The following is a 16,398-nucleotide window of genomic DNA, read 5'->3' as shown; positions in this document are numbered from 1 at the left end:
TCCTGCGGCTGGAGATCCAGAACCTCAGTGCCACCGCCCCTTGGGGCTGTGGATGAACCTCTTCTCTCAGCCTCTGCATCTGCTCTCAGAGGTTAATTCCTGTGGCTGCACAGTTGCTGCTAATGCTCTTACCAAACCCAGCGACATTCCCCGAGGAATCCAGTGGCAACAGTGACGTGCTTTACTCTGATGGCTTTTGGTGTGCACCAATTCATGGGCTTCTTGCAAAAGCTTTAGAGGTCTTCTGCTGCCCATTTCACAGTGAGAATACCGAGGTCCAAAGCCATGGAGCAATTAGCTACAGTTACATCTTCAAGCCCACAATTTTTTCTTAAGGCATATGCTTGTTAAGTTCATTACCCTCTAAAAAATGGTTCCACAAAATCATTTACTTGCAAAAGATTCAAGAATGTAAATCAGGCAAAAAGGTTTTGACTTTCAAATTTGTTCCACCCTAGAGGTCATGGCTTTTATCCAGGGTTGCAACCAACTAGAGGTTTCCCATGTTCACCTATAGCTTTATTTCATGTTTTAGCAAAATTTACAGGAATGATATTGTTAACATTGTTACAAAACTAGCTTTTTAAACAATGTGCTTTATCTTAAGGGACATTTCTATGCTGTACATGTAGACCTACCTTGTGCATTTAATGGATTGTGGGTTATTTCAGGGCATGCCTGGACCACAGTTCTGTTCTTATTTAGCAGTGAGCATTTATTTACAGCTTTAGGTTTCTGCATCTGTGTGTCTCTTCATGCCTGTGTATAGCACGTGTGTAGGAAGCCCTAGGACAGTGGCCTTGCTGGGTGTTAGGGATCACATTGTTTTCAATGTGATCAGGGATACTGTCAAGTGGCTCTGTATGGGCCTCACAGTGTTCACCTGCCATCGAAGGCAGGGCCTGTGCCCATGTGCTTACATAGCTTGGGTGTTTCTTTTTACTATTGACTTTTATTTGGGTACCTCCTCCATAGTTACTATGGAAACAGACATATTTCTTGTGTGAGCAGCCTATTCACATCCTCAACCCACCTCCCCATTGACTTGCAGGTCTGGTTGATCTCATGAGTAGAGCTGTCCTGTGTCTGCCCAGTGCTCCTGCCCCTATCCCTTCAGGGAGCCACCCTCAGGACAAGCCCACTGCACACCCTCTTTCTCCAGCTCCTTGCCCATGGGGCTGGCTGGGGAGGGCTGTGCCAGGACCACCCTACAGATGTGGCACACCTGGAGTTCCTGTCAGGGACACTGGAGAGGGCAGGCTGAGGTCTACAGTGCAGGGTGAGACCTGCCCTCTGGTCCTGAGCTGGTGGGGTGGAACCTGGGGATCATGATCGTAGGTGGCTCATAGGTGGCTCATGGGTGACCAGGAGTCATCCAGACCATCAAGAAGAAAAATCATTTTTAAAACAAACTTCACTTTATTACATTAATTTTACACAGTAAAAGAATATAAAATGCAGACTTGTCTAGATTCTCTTGCTGATTCTCTTGAAGACAATGTCACCCACAGTCATGGTCTGAAAGCCAGAAAAGAAAACATGAATTGTTCACCTGATGTTAAATTGTAACAAAACAAAACAAAAACCAAGTTCCCAAAATAGCCTAGGATATTCTGACATGTGAAACAAACAACTCAAAGATCCCGCTGTTTTCTGTGGGACTGGAGGAAGCACTGGCAGTTTGTCCTAAAACCCTGTGCCAGCCTTCATCACTTCCCTTTTGGTGTGGAGATCTGTCCTGCCATTTACTGAATTATCTTGTACATCGATGGCTGTTATAGCAAGACCACCCAAACCAGCCTAATCCAATCCAATTTCCCAAGGTTTCATTGAGTACCTATTATGCACCAAACACATGCTCTGAGTGTCAAGGACACATGTACACAGACACATGGAGCAACTGGCCAGGAGCACGGTGGCCCTCACCACTTTCCGCCCAGGGCTGAGTGGGGCAGTGACAGTGAGTCTGTGTTATGAAAGGACGTGCCCTCCGCCCTGTGGGCACTCTGGAACGTGACAGCGGTGGTGACCTAGCAGGTGATGAAAGGAGCTCCTGAACTTGGGCAGCAGGGAGGGGCTGCCGCTGAATGAATGGGAGCCCTGGGGCAGGATGGCCCTGGACAGGTTAGCCTGACTAGTGAGTCCCTTGTCCTGCCTCCCCTCAGGAGACCCGAGGATGAGGCCAGACAGAGGTTATGTAAGGCTGCTGGCCGGGGCTCAGTCCTGGCGGCTCAGCTCCACTGCCCTGCTCTGCCCTGCAAGTCCTGCTTGAAGGCTGTGGCTCTTGGGTGGGGACAGCCTCCTGGGCAGCCTCCTTCTGCAGCTCCTTGAGCCTCGTGCTGGGGGCAACCCTGCAGAGTGACAGGCAGATGCAGCCTGTGCTGGGGAGGCTGGCCAACGCCAGGTACTGGGGTGCCTCACCCCTGAGGGCACTGCCCATCAGCTGCATCATCTCGCCCCCAGGGCTTGTGGGTTAGTGCTGGCAGGAGGCAGGGCTGCGGCTCTGAACCTCTGAGAGGCCATAAAACAGGAAAGGCAATGAAGAAGCCTAACTCTGCCACAGCCTCGTGGTGTGTGGCTGCTGTTTCCTTGGGAAGGGTGGCTCCAGGAGCCCAGAGGCCCACAGAGGGACACCCACAGACTGGCTGCATTTCCTCCCAGCTGGGACAGGAGGAGGTGAGCTGTGCCGGTGGCTGCTCATCCCTGTGCCTCTGTCCCCAGCTCCTCCCTCACGCCAAAGGTTTGGGTGTTCAGGCACCAGTTCAGCGACCACTGCCCCTAGCTCCATGCTGCTGCAGCTCCCCATCTAGAAACGCTGCTGTTGAGCCTGTGCATGAACCACCCATGCGTAAGGGCTCCTCCAGGAGTGGAAGGTGACACTGACAGCAGCAGCACACTTGGAGACTTGGGGCGGGGCCGGCGGGGTGGGGGACGCTGAGCAGATCCTCACCCCCACCTCTCCTCTCCCAGCACTGGGAGCCGAAGCCCCGAGCACCAACTCACACTGGTGATAATGTCACCGTTGAGTTCAGTCACAGACTTGATGTTTTTGATAGTTGTCACCAGCTTGTTGTCACCTTCCATGTTGACCACTGTCTGCAGGAGACAGAGAGGGGCTGTGAGGAGGGGTCTGGGAGTGGGCAAGACCCTCGCCATGAGCCTGGCTCCCCTGCACAGGGTCAGCTTCCAAACACCCAAACTCCCGACCCTGTGCTCCCAGTGGCCTCTCGGGCTCCAAGGAGCGAGGTGCACTTCAGAAGGAGAGAGGAGCCAGCACCGTGCGGCTGGAAGTGCATTCTGTGGCATTGACCCAGAAAGACCCCAGGACCTAAGTGTTCCCAAACACAAATGCTAGGATAGAATCAACTAAGGTCCGCGATTCTCCAAGCTGGTGGAGGGAGGCCAAATTCACAGTGCTGGCCAGCTGAGAGAACACGTGGCTTGCTTTGGCATGTACCCATCCTTCCAGAACATTCCTCTTTTCTCCTGCAGCCCTCCTTCTGAGCCTTAGGCATGCTGAAAGAGGTAACACAGAAACCCAGCCAGGAGCAGAAGATGCTGGCTAAGGTGAAGCTCTGGCCTCAAAGCGTTCCAATGGAAAGGCCTGTGGGGACCCTGTGGGCCTGCAGCTCCGGAGTCCCCTCCTGGCTCACACATCACGTCTGCAGGGCAGAGGTGGAGGCAGCCGGGAGAGGCACAGGGACACCTGGGAGCAGAGGAGACAGGCTCGGTGGCTCTGGCTCCATGGTCCTGTGGGGCACCTCAGAGGCCCATGGAGATGGCGCCATAGGACAGGCACCACGGCATGCACACGGCCCTGCCCAGCTCCTGTCGCACCCCAGGTTGGCAGCCTGTGTCATGTGGGAGCCAAGGTCGGGCAAAGCCGGGCCTGCGCTCCTGCCGAGGCTTGTGGTCCTGTGCTACCAGCACCTCTGGAGACCTTCCCCACACCCTCTGCTCTGGGTTCATCAAGGGCCTCACTGACACCTGCTGGGCGCCTCCGAGGCTCTCCAGAGCCAGAGGTGTTGGGCCCTGAGAACGAGAGCCTCAGAGTCATGCTCTGAGTGGGCTTCCCATGTGGCCGAGCACCTGGGATGGGCCAGGGAATATGAAATGGGCTTCCCCAGGGCCATCTGCTGCCCTTCCCTCATGGGGTGCCCGCAGTGGGAACCGGGAGGCTCAGGCAGAAAGCCTCGGAGGCAGAGGTGGCTGCAGTGGTGCCTCTTACCTTGATCTTCTCCCCGGTCATGGTCTCCAGCTCGCACTCCTCCCCCAGGGTGAACTCATTCTGGATCACCTTGGAGCCGGTGGTGATGGTGAGCTTGAAGTGCTTCCCGTTCTGCACCACCTCCGACACCCCCTTGAGGTCCTTCCCCTTCTGGATGAGGTCATCGGGCAGACCTGGGGAACCAGGAGGCTTAGAGACGGCAGGGTGGCGTGCAAAGCTGGGCAGAGAGAGACTGACATCGGGGCAGGACAGCGCTGACCCCCGAGGCCTGAGAGCATGGCGATTTGGCCTCCAAAGGGAAGGTGGATGGTGCCGGGCCTGCCGCCATCTTGCCAGTTCATTCATAGAGGATGCTCCTGTGCCTGGAACCTTCCCTCTGCGGCTCCCTGCCTCCCATTCATGGCCACTCCCCCTTCACTTGGCTCTTGGAGTGTATGCAGCCCGTCCTCCACACCCCGAGGCACCAGAGCCTCTGTTCTCCAGACCAAGTTGCTCCTGAGGTGGTGGGGGCTATGGACACCCAGGCCAGACCAGGCACGGTTGGGCAGTGCGGGCAAAGCTGTTCCTTATAGAGTTGGGTGCGGGGCACCTCCTGCATCAGGGTGGCACTCCTGGTATGGGTGGGCATTTGGACACACAGGTGTGGGACCTGCTGCAGATGGGGGTTCTGGGGGTTCCTGGAGGCCTCCTTTCCTGTCCCTCCCCCAGCACCCTCCCCCTTCCTGCTGCACCCTCCTCTCCAGGCTACCCCCGCCAAGCAGGCGCCCTCCCCAGCCCCTGGTGGCACCTACTCATCTTCCAAGGCTCAGCCTCCCTTCACACCCTCCTGGACCTGGGGAGGCCAAGGGGTTAATGCAGGCCTCTGGGCCCAGAACCTACTTCCATTCCCACCCAAACCCTTCCCACCATGTGACCCTGGCCACAACTACCCAGCCTTTCTCAGCCTCAGTTGCCTCCACTGTGAAATGGGGAACTCACTGTGCCTATCTCAGCAGTTTGTGAGATTGGTGGGGCATTGAGGATCCTGGCTAGGCATGGTGCCCTACATAGCAGGGGGCACCTGCTCACATTCATCTCTGCTCTCTAAACTGTGCCCTGGAAATGTGGCTCATTGTCATCTGTCTCCTTGGTTATCTGTCCAGCACAGAGCTTGATATATGGCTGGCCTGGAACCAAGGCTGGCATGAAGGGATGGCTGGGTGGGTAGATGGGTGGATGAGTAGGTGGATGGGTGAATGAGTAGATGGATGGATGAGTGGGTGAATGGGTGGGTGGGTGGATGAATGGGTGGGTGGGTGGATGAGTAGGTGGATGGGTAGATGGGTAGATGGATGGGTGGATAGATGATGGATGGACAGGCTCACACAGTGAAGTTCCAGAGAACATGAGCTGTAGTCCAGATCAGCTCTCTTTTCACTGGCCATGGGTGGCCTTGTCCAGGGAGTCACAGTGCAAGTGGCAAAAGACCGCAAAAGCCCACTGACTGACCCTAGTCCAGTGTGCCTCAGCCTCTCCTCCATCTCAGCCTCAGGCCCTGGAGCCACCCCAGCAGGGCCAGACTTGCCGCCCGTCCAGCACTCACCAATTGCCTTCATGAAGGGCTCGAAGTTCTCCTGGCTCTGCAGCTGGTACTTGCCGGAGAAGTTCATGATGGCGGCAAAGCTCCCTGTGCCCACTGACACTGCTGGCTGGGCTGCTGAAGCTTTATAGGGGCTTCTTCCCTTTCAAATATCGGCCATAGGTCAGTAGCTGTCGATTTCTTTATGGCCAGGTTCAAACATTAACTTCCGAGAGCAATGGTCAACGATAAAATCCAGGATGGGCACATCAGAGGTTTTCCCTACTCAGCAAACAGCGATGATGCCAATCGGGGCAAGCCCGAGGGCCCTGCAGCCTCTCAGTTGAGTGCCCACCCCTCATGGAATGTGCATGCGTGCACACTTTGTACAGGTGTGTGCACATGTTATACACACACGGGGTGAGTGCGCATCTGTACGTGTGCACTTTCATATGTGTACTGCACATGTACAAACACACCCAGTTTGGGCTCAGAACCTTCCTTACTTACACAGCCTTAGGGTTGGTCCCCACTGCTGTCATTGTCACAGACTTGATGTTCACAGAACTGTCATTGCCTGTCACATCTCCACAGTCCAAAGCTCTCCTGAGTGAAGTGCTGAAGTGGCCCTGGCTGCGTGTGGGGCAAGCCACTCACACCCAGTATGTGCAAATGGGGAAGCATTTCTTTGGCAGGACATGGTCAGGGAAAGGAAGAAGGAGGGCTCTGCTGACTCACCCCAACAAGGGACAAGCGACGAGTGACGTGTGCGAACTTGACCCTGCACTTGCAGAGACCTGAGGCTGCTCTAGCCTATCTCGAGGTGCAGTGGATCTGTATCCCCCACTTCCACACCTGAGGGGCTCTGGATGAGCATTGCCCACTTCTCTCGCTCCCGCGTCTGGATCAGGTGCCAGCCTCTGCATCAGCAGCAGCCCGTCCCTGTCCACCAGGCCTGTCCACTCTTGGCTGCATAAGTCATCCTGACGTGCAGCCTGAGCACGTACTCCTGTTTCAGCCTTCAGGGCTGCGCGTCACTCAGAGGCCACAGGCTCTGGGCGTCTGGAGGGTGCTGGTGTCCTGTGTCCCAGCCAGATGACCCTCCAGCAGCGCTGTCCTTTGCCAGAATGAGCTCTGGTTTCTACCTGGGAAGTGATTGCCCTGCTCCACTTCTAGCAGGGTTCCCAGCCCCAAGTCACCTTGCTGCCCTTTCCCCTCTTTCTCTGCAGGCCACAGTCACAGGCAGGCTCTCACATGGGGCGACTGTGCCTCTGTCTGCACTCACGGGGCTCCTCTGCCCTCCTCCGCCTGTCAACCGCGTGGCTCCTCTGTGAGCCCCCAGGACTGCAGCTCTGCCAACCTCTGTGTCCTGAGGCCTTCAGGACACCTTCCTGTGCCTTCTTTCCTGAGGGTTTTCCTTGCTTTCCCTAATACTCGGCACAAATTAGGACCGCATCAGAGACGGATCAGCAAATAAGAACCATCGAAGCTCCCGAGGCCACGCTCTCCTGGTTGAGGGAAAGAGAGATGGTCAGCAATCCTCCGTCCTGCCAGCCAGGAGACGGGGGGTTGGTTTATCATGATTAGTCTGAATGGGCTGCAGCTTGGTGGAGAGTCAGTGGGACGGGTGTGGGCAGGGCTGCCAAGGTGTACCTCCAGCCTGAACCTCCCAGTCCTGCATGGCTTTTCTCCTCCCCTGCCACCCGGCTCTGCCACTCTGGCCTGTGCTGAGCAGGTGACTTCAGAGCCCAGGCTCTGAGCTCTTGAACGGCTCTGTCCCCTCCCCAGGGACCTCACCTGTCCCTACTTGCAGCACAATAACCCCTGAGGTCTAAACGCTCACTGCCCAGCTGCTGTCCCCTGCTCTGCCCTCAGTAGCTGGCTGGGTGGTGGGCTGTCTGCTCTGGTAGCCAGGCAGCCCCAGTCTCTGGTCAGGCAGGAGATGGGAAATGTGGGTAGATAAGAACTCACACAGGGGCTCGGTGCCCTAGGAGGCACCCAGGGAGCTCAGGCCAATGCAGCCGCACAAGGCACAGCTGTGGCTCTGTCCCCTGCGTCCCCCACCCCAACCTCTGTGCCTCCAGGGTTTACATCTGCTGTTCTGAAAATGCTCTCTGCACCCGCATCCCTGCTGGGTGGGGTCAACATGTACCCTGCCATCTGCCAACAGCGTTGGGCACACTGGAGCACGCGGCCCCCTGAGAACTCTGGCCATTCCTAGGCACCACAGTCACCTGGGCACAGGGATGGGGATGGGCAGGGTCCTCAAAGGATGATGGGCACAGGCATGGCCCTGTCATCTTGCTCTACCTTGACTTCATGTCTTTTGATGTGACTCACTGTCCTGAGGGCTCATTTGGACTCCAGTCTCCAAGTGGGACCCTGCTCTTCCATTTTTCTCTAAGTGAGAAAGTAAAAAATCCATTATCTCAGGAAGTGGCCTGAGAATTCCTCTTGGAGAGGGTGTGTGTATGTGTGTGTGTCTCTGTGTGTGTGTGTGTGTGTGTGCACGTGCGCGTGCGTGCACACGTGCAGGATAAGCTGCTCGGGAGAGAGGGTGGGGAGCCCCCAGACCTGTGTGTCCTTAAGAGGCGGGTGGGAGAAGACACAGGCTGTCCCGATGTGCAGGGGACCACTGAGGACCCAGGGAGAGGGGAGAGGAGAGGGGCCCTCGGGAGGGCTTGGGATGGGGTCACTTGCAGTTCCCAGTGGCCACAGGCCAAGGTCCTAGGATGCTGCCTGTCTGCGGCAGAGTGAGTGCCTGTCTGTCTGTCTCTAAGTCCCTCTGGTGTGACTGCGAAGGCTGTGGTGAGACACACTAAGTGAATCACAAGTCATTGTTAGGAGCGAGAGCATGACCTCGGCGGCCCTGTGACAGCTCAGGCAGCTAACCTGGAAAGCAGTGTGGCAGGAAGCTGAGGGTCCACAGGGATGCCCCAGAGGGGTCCCCAGAAATCCAAGGAACTTAAGCTTACTTCATATAGACTCTGGAGTCCTGTGTGCCCCAGGTGGCATCTGGGTCATGTACGTTGCCTAAACCTGGGGTGACAGCCGCCCTGTTGTCTGTCTGAGGAGCAGTGGTTGAGCTCAAGGCTAAATCCAAGATGTCCCAAGACCTCCTCCACCAGCCTCCCTTACCACCCAAGGACCGTTGCCAACACCTGTGGAGGAGTGGATGGGAAAGGGCTTGGGGTGGCAGAGTAACCAGAAGTAGAGAGCAGGCCTGGCAGGCACGAGGCCCCGAGTTTGAGTCCCAGCATGGCAGAGAGAGAGAGAGAGAGAGAGAGTGTTTAGAGCTTTACAACTTTAAGCCAATGAAACAAAAAACCCCTGTGAACAAGAGCAATGGTCATCGCCGCCCCACCCATCGAGTGCACAGGGGCGGGATCCGGGCAGCCCTCACCCTAGACACTCTCTTGCACCCTGTAATCTCCACACAGAGCCCCTTCCCTTGACCACAGGCTTCAGAGGGCTGGGCCAGTGCAGCCCTGAGTCTAGGGTGGGGAGTGAGGGAGGGACAGGTTCCCCACAGGGAAGGTCAGCCTCCATCCCAGGACCCCTGGGGAAGGCCCAGTCTGTGTGACTTTCTAAGAGCAGGATCCATGGCCATCTCCCCGTGGACGCCCTGCCTGGCCCCGCACTTCCAACTCTGAACAGGCAACTCCTGCAGACGAGGAACAGCACTGGGGATGTGACCCAGGCTGGTCAAGAGCTGGCACAGCTGGTGAGGAAGTGACCGCTCCCCAGAAGGGTCAACGCCCAACAGGCAGAGAACAGGGGAACCAGGATGATGGGTGGGAGGCCAAGAAGCGTCCCCCACCCAGCTCCAGATGGAGCCATTAACAGTCAACCAGGGTCCCTCGCCCCCGGGTCTGGAGCATTGTAGCCATTTCAAAACCTAACACTCATGAGTAGTTTTCCATAAAATTAGGAGAGGGTAATGACATCTTCCACCCACTGGCTGAGCAAACATAGGAGATAAGCTGAATTACAATGACAAAGTTCAAGTGGCTTTCAGAGAAAAAAGGCTCCAACTCCCTGGGCACAGCCCTGTGTCTGTCAACCCAGAGATGGCGCAGCCCCACCAGGTCCGCTAGGCTTCCCCCTCCTCATGCTGCCTACTCAGATGGGAGTGTGTGCACTTGGTGGTGGCCAGGAGGTGATCAGCATTCATTTTAGAACAGGCACCTCTGCAGGTGTGTCTGACCCTGGGTGCCTGCCTGCTGCGCCAGCTTGCCCGTTTCCTGGGCATTTTGGAGGCAGTGCCCCGGGAGCCCAGGGCTGCAGAGCAGAAGGGCAGGGCCAGCTCTGCTTCACCCACCGCGTGGTGGTTCTGGAACCTCCTGCCTCCGCCTCCCCGTCTGTTAGATGGTCACGGGGTTCTTGCTCTTGTGAAAGATCCATGTAAACTGCCAAGTCCTCGGGAACACGGAGCTCACACCACAGGGGACCAGGGCCCCTTGCATTTGTCTCTCAGGGTCCTAGGGGCACCCTGGCCCAGGACCCATCTTTCAGTTAATCCCCTGGCTTGGCGGCAAGCTTCCTCCCATCTCCCGGCCAGTCACTCAGGTGGGTCACCCAGGTCGCAGGCCTGAGGCTCCACTTGGCTCCTGCAGGCTGTGGACTCGAGCGCCTGGTCACCTGGGCTTAATTCCAGGTCTGCCAACCACTTGGGGGCCCAGCCTCTACCTGGGGCTTCCTGCTCTGCCTTCCTACCTGCTGTCCTGGCACCTGGGAGTCTCACTTGTTTATTTTTCTCCTGTGACTTTGGCCACTCTAGGCCACGCTTCAGCCGCAGCGGCAGCCATGCTGGGGGCTTCATTGGCTCAGTTGCTCACTCCGTTGTTGCGGGAGGACCTGTGCTTGTACACACTGTTTTAAGACCTTCCTGTAGGACCCCTGGATGAACATACATTAACAAAAACAGTTTTAAAGACATTGTTAGGCGTCATTGCACGTGTGCCTGTTTTGTTCTTCAGTCCTGGTAAGTTCCTTAAAGAACTCACCTGTCACAACTGTACCCACCTAGGAGGGGACCTGCCTTAGGGGATCTGCAATAGCTGTGGCATGTTTTAGAAACCCACCCACTTGAAGAACCCACCAGGACTCAGGGGTAAAAACATGCCCAAGAGAAACGCAGGTGGTGGCTTGCGCTGTGAAAGGGGTCACACAACAGAGCACCCAGAGTGAGCGGGCAACCAACACCCTTCCCCGACATGGTGACATTTTAGGAATGTCCTTGTTAAAGTGAAGCCTTCCTGTGACTCACTCTGGGGTCCCCAGAGAGCTCTTCACATGGCAGGTGGAAGAGCCCATGGAGAACACAGCAGGAGGTGGGGGACAAGCAGGCTGGCGGAGTCCAGAAAGAACTCAACGCTTATCCACAGCCAGCACATAGGCCCCTATTTTGACTGTAAAAGCTGATACTGTTTATTTTTCCTGTGTCCTTTGTCCCCTTGGGGTTATAAGCTAGCCTAGCTGGCTTCTGAGTTAGCCTGACACTTGAAAGCAAACCTCTACCAACTCGCCACCCCTGCCTGGCAGCCCAAGATCCTTGGGTCAGCAGCCAAACCCTGGCATCCAGGAAGGCTCAGCGCCACACTACTCCCAGGAAGCCTCCTGAGGCCTCTGCCCTCTCTGCAGCCAGGACCAACCTCCCTGCAGCATTTCCATTATATCAACAGTGATAACATAAGGGCTTCCAGGAGCCAAGTGCTTTTTCTCATTGACTTCTCAAAACAACTTAAAAGGTCCGCATTATGTCCCCATTTTCAGATGAGGAAACTAAGCTACCTGATTTCTACTCCATGAACAAAATATGTCCTACAGTGTGGATTTTGTGTTGGGATTCAATTTTAAATTCACAGAGGACCTCACTGCCTAGCAGGGGACATGAGGGAATTAGAACTGCCATCTGGATAGGGGAAAGTTTGAAGAAGACTTGGAAATGCAGAGAATGTTTGATTAAGAGTAAGAAGGCTGGGCACAGTGGCACACACTGTAACTCTAGCCACCCCGGAGGCTGAAGCTGGAGGATGGCAAGTTCAAGGTCAGCCTCAGTGACTCAACTACACCCCGTCTCAAAATACGAAACACAAAGGGCTGGAGATGGAGCTCAGCCATAGAGAGCACCTGGGTTCGAAAACCAGTCCAGCAAAGACAAATAATAATAAATGAATAAGAGAGTAAGAAGGCATTTTCTGGTTGGTTAAGGAGCTAAGATTCTCTCAGGAAGAGAGGAGAAGTCATGGAGCCTGGTTGCTGCAGAAAGACCCGCGATGCAGGGTGGAAGGACAGGATGACAGCAAGGGTGGGCGGGGGCACTGGGGCTGGGAGCAGGAGAATCAGCCACACAGGGTCGGGGAGGAGGGTGACCGCGTCCCCCACAGTGGGACATGCAGCAGGGCTGTGATGTGTGCAGGGCACACTACAGATGATCATGCATTTTGTCTACTATGTTCTAGAGAAATACAGACCAGTTTATGATCTTGTGGACATTATTGCTTAGGAGAAGGTCAAGGTTCTTTTTTTTTTTCCCCCCTTCAAGGAGTAGCTTAGAGAAAAATATCCCGTGACACGGGACAGGATTATAGCAGTTGGAGTCTGATGTGGTAAACTGGCAATAACCTAGGCATTTTCCATGAGTGATTCATCCTCGGGACTGGTTTCCAAGGTGTCGGAAGAGCTGGAAGAGACCAGGAGGGAGGACTCTAAGCTGGTGCTCGTGCCCGGGTGGAGCCCAGGGTTCCCACCGGCTCCCACAGGGCAGGAGGCAGCCGGTGCCTTTGGTTCTGGGTCCAATAAAATGATGCCCCCTCGACCAGAACTTGATCCACTGAAGAGGACGAGATAGTGAGGGGCTGGGAGAAGAGGCAACAAGCTGACACAAGGACCTCAAAGGAGTGAAGCCGACACATCGGTGTCAAATTTTGGATTCACCATTCTGAGTGGTGGAGAGTCAAGGCAAGCTCTTGGCAGAGTAGTGAGATCAGATGTGTGGCTTTGGGAGACTGCTCCCAGGGGGCAGGAGGGATGGGACGACAGCGGGGACGTGGAGGCCGAAGTCCTGGCAGAAGAGGTGGAAGCCTGAACTTGGGAGCAGGCAGGGTGGCGCCAGGGAGCACTGTAGGTGGGCACGGGATGGGAGGAGTTGAAGATGCCGAGGTTACCCGGTCACCACGGGGTGCATGCATCCGCTGAGCCCTTCTCTCTGCCTACTGTCCCATGTGGGAGTGTCTTTTCCTCACTCTGAATCCTCTGTGGAGATTTGTTGTTCCGACACTCATCACTCAGTCTCACCTGCTTCAGTCTCACCTCCTTCAATCTCACCTCCTTCAGTCTCTCAGTCTCACCTCCTTCAGTCTCACCTCTTCAGTCTTACCTCCTTCAGTCTCTCAGTCTCACCTCCTTCAATCTCTCAGTCTCACCTCCTTCAGTCTCACCTCCTTCAGTCTCACCTCCTTCAGTCTCACCTCCTTCAATCTCACCTCCTCAGTCTCACCTCCTTCAGTCTCACCTCCTTCAGTCTTGCTTCCTTTAGTCTCGCCTCCTTCAATCTCACTTCCTTCAGTCTCACCTCCTTTAATTTCACCTCCTTCAGTCTCACCTCCGTTCATATCTTCCTTTCCTTTTCCCCCAGCCATGGCAAGGTGCTTGATTATAGGGTGCAAGGACTTGTTTGTGTCCTTACTAGACTTTCATGTTCCTGGTGTAGAGACAGGCTCAGAACCCATGACAATGATGATTCTGGGAGGGCCACACCTGTGACCACCTGCAAAGCCTCCTCTCCCCATGTCCTTTGTCACAGGTCTCTGGCATCCTTACAGTCCCATGGCTGCTCCCTGTGCCAGGCCCCCCTCTGATGGGACTCCTGGCTTCTGAATTTCGACTGAATGGTTTAAATATTTTAAATATTGGGACTATTTGGTTAAGAAATAAAGTTCTTGCAAATCACGAAAGGTAAACTCTCTATTCCTTGCTTTCCACTTGTTGAATTATGATTGGAAGATTTAAATTTTAGGAGATGATATTCATTAAGTTGAGGGTCCAGTGATAAAATTGGACACCAGGGTTTTGTGATGACTTTTCTCTTTCTGTTTCCTTTTGTTTATTGTGTGTGACATTGGGAGGGCAGATGGCATGAAGGTGCTGGGAAGTTACGGGATGTGCTCATACAAGTGCCCCCAGCTTCACCTGCAGGGCCTCCTGGCAGGAGCTTGGCTGCATACGGGAAACCGCCTCCCCCAGAGCGGAGTCGAGAGAGCACAGAGGTCTGTGGGTGAAGGCTGGAGTTGGTGTCAACATCCTGACAGCATTTTCATGGTGACCCTACAGTCGGATGGGCGCGGCCCCAGAGAAGCAGCTGCAGGCTCCAGGTTCCATGCTGCACACAAGCTTCGGGAGGGCAAGTCCTGGTGACAGTGGTGAGGTGGACAGCCCAGCGGCTGATAGATGTGCGTGTGGGGTGCTGAGAACATGGACGGCTCTGCCCACTCCTCCTGTGACCAAGGCTTTGACAGTTCAGTTAAACTTCAACTAACTATTATTTGACTAAACTATCCCCTGGTTCCTGAGGGGCTGGAGGTGTCGTCCCTCTTTGTCTTTGCTGACAGGAGCTCTGATGGGGCTTGTTTTCCAAAACCAGAGCAAAGTGAAGCACCAGCGTCTTGAGCAATACCAGGGTCAGCAGAGACCAGAGGGGTTCAACCCTGTGTCACCAAGATGTGCGTGGCCCAGGGGAAGAGCAGGAGTCTCAAACCACTTGCTTCCTTCTTCTCCAACAGGCCCCAGTGGACAAACTCTCTACCCTGCTTGTCTCAGACGAGACTCTAGGTTCCGAAGACCAGACCACAGCCATGAGTTTCCTTCTGCGTAGCTCGAGACTGGCGGGCTCTCAGCCTCCTTGGCAGGGGCACCTGCAATTCCCACTCACCACCCCATCACCACTGGAGCCTTCTCGGCTCCTAGAGGGCAAGTGTCCTGCCTGAGGCCACGCCTCTAGGAGGCAGCAGAGAGCGTGGGCCTTTAGGGAGCAGTTCAGGATGGCCTCCATTTCCCGAAGATGCTGTCCTTGCCCATCTTCCTCCAAGTGCAAGGGAGGCTGTGTCTTGGTAATGGTACATATTCAGGATTTAGAAATTCCTCTTTTAGCGCATCACTAGTGAGTCTGGCTATTAGATCAGAGAGCCAGAGAAATCACTGCCAGGCACATTGTGGGTTCTGAGCGCGAAGGCCAATAACACCAAGGTGAAATCTTCCCAGTCGACGCTGGGCAGTTAGGAAGGGGAGAATGGGACTTTCTCAAGGACTTTTTAAAGACTTAGAGAGATTTTTTTGCCCCCTGGTTTTACATCCATTGAATGGCTTGCACATTTCCAGGGTGTGTCTGCAGAGATTTGTGAAATGAGGTCTGCCTTCAACACTCCTCCAGACCTCAATTCAGACAAGATGCGAGACAGAGCACCTGCCTGGCCACAGGGCCTCCATGTGACTAACCTGACTCGCTCTCCAAGAACTTATCCTCTGCCCCCAGCTTACATAATGTCATCCCTTCTTGGCTGAACTCCTGCCTTGCCTCAGCCTTCTTGGCCAGACCCATAGGCTCCCATAGAGATCCCCATCTCCATGCTCTGCAGCTGTATCCCCAGTCCCTGAGCCCTCTAAGGTGGCTGTTGAGGCTGACATAATGACCACCTAGGGATGAAGGGAGGAAGGAGCCTCACAAGCCCTGGGCGCAGCCCCCTCTGGCCCAGACTGAGCCGAGGAGGGGCCTGGGAGAGGGGCAGGCTCCTTCATGCCCAGGCCCCAGGTCCTCAGGTCACCTTGGTCACTTCTCAGCCACGAGTCTCACGGGCTGGTTCTTTCGGGGCAGGGCTGAGTGCCAGGACCCCAGCACCGGGTCCCCAAGGCAGCAGGAGCTTTTTGGCCTTGACTTCTGCCTCCAAACCCGAACGGCAAGCACGGCCCTGCCCACACTGCCCCTTCCTCTCCTCACCAGTACACACCAGGGCCATGGGACGGGTGTCACACAGTCATACGAAGAAGTTTGAACCTGCTTTACAGCAGAAAATAAAAACTAGGAAGGATGTGATCCGAACTTCATTAGTGAGGTGGGCTGAACCCCACCTGGGGAGGCTGCTGAGGTGGTGGGCTGGGGGCTGGGCATGCCCTGGGCAACTGAGGTCTCCCAGGTGCCCACTCTCCTTCCCTGTAGGCCTTTGGAACCCCCTCGTCTGGTGGAGTGGATGGACAGGACAGGACCGTGGTGGGGTGGCCACGGTCCTCTCCAGAAAGTCTTCAATGGCATCTGCTCCCTGGCTCAGGGGTCCCCTCTGCCACTCAATGGAGCCTAACAAGATCATCATCATTGCACTTTGGTCCCATCGTGACTGAAGCAGTCACCAGAGTCTTGCAGCCACATGGCCTCAGTGACTCTTGGAGAGGGGGCCTGCTCTGACTTTCATTTCCCCTGCCAATCTCCTCAATGGGCATAGGAATAGGCATTGTGGTCCTTGAAGGATTCATAGTTGCATTTATATGCCACGGAGTCCTGGCTACTCAATTCTGGGTCTGCACTGGTCTCTCTGACCACAATTTTTCTATTCATAGAATT

At 55.2% G+C, this 16,398-nt stretch overlaps 1 protein-coding gene across 1 annotated transcript; it reads right to left on the bottom strand.

Moving 5' to 3' along the window:
• Positions 1-1,467: 1,467 nt before the first annotated feature.
• Fabp1 (fatty acid binding protein 1) lies at positions 1,468-5,877 on the bottom strand. Its single transcript, XM_076832874.1, has 4 exons — positions 5,811-5,877; positions 4,229-4,401; positions 3,004-3,096; positions 1,468-1,518 (listed from the first exon to the last, which is right to left on the bottom strand). The coding sequence occupies exons 1-4, from the start codon at positions 5,875-5,877 to the stop codon at positions 1,468-1,470; spliced, it is 384 nt and encodes a 127-aa protein (XP_076688989.1).
• Positions 5,878-16,398: the final 10,521 nt, after the last annotated feature.

The sequence above is a fragment of the Callospermophilus lateralis genome, chromosome 14 (genome assembly GCF_048772815.1).
Source record: "Callospermophilus lateralis isolate mCalLat2 chromosome 14, mCalLat2.hap1, whole genome shotgun sequence".
NCBI lineage: Eukaryota > Metazoa > Chordata > Mammalia > Rodentia > Sciuridae > Callospermophilus > Callospermophilus lateralis.
Note: the sequence above shows the minus strand (reverse complement) of the source record. Positions and strands in the feature narration are given on the sequence as shown.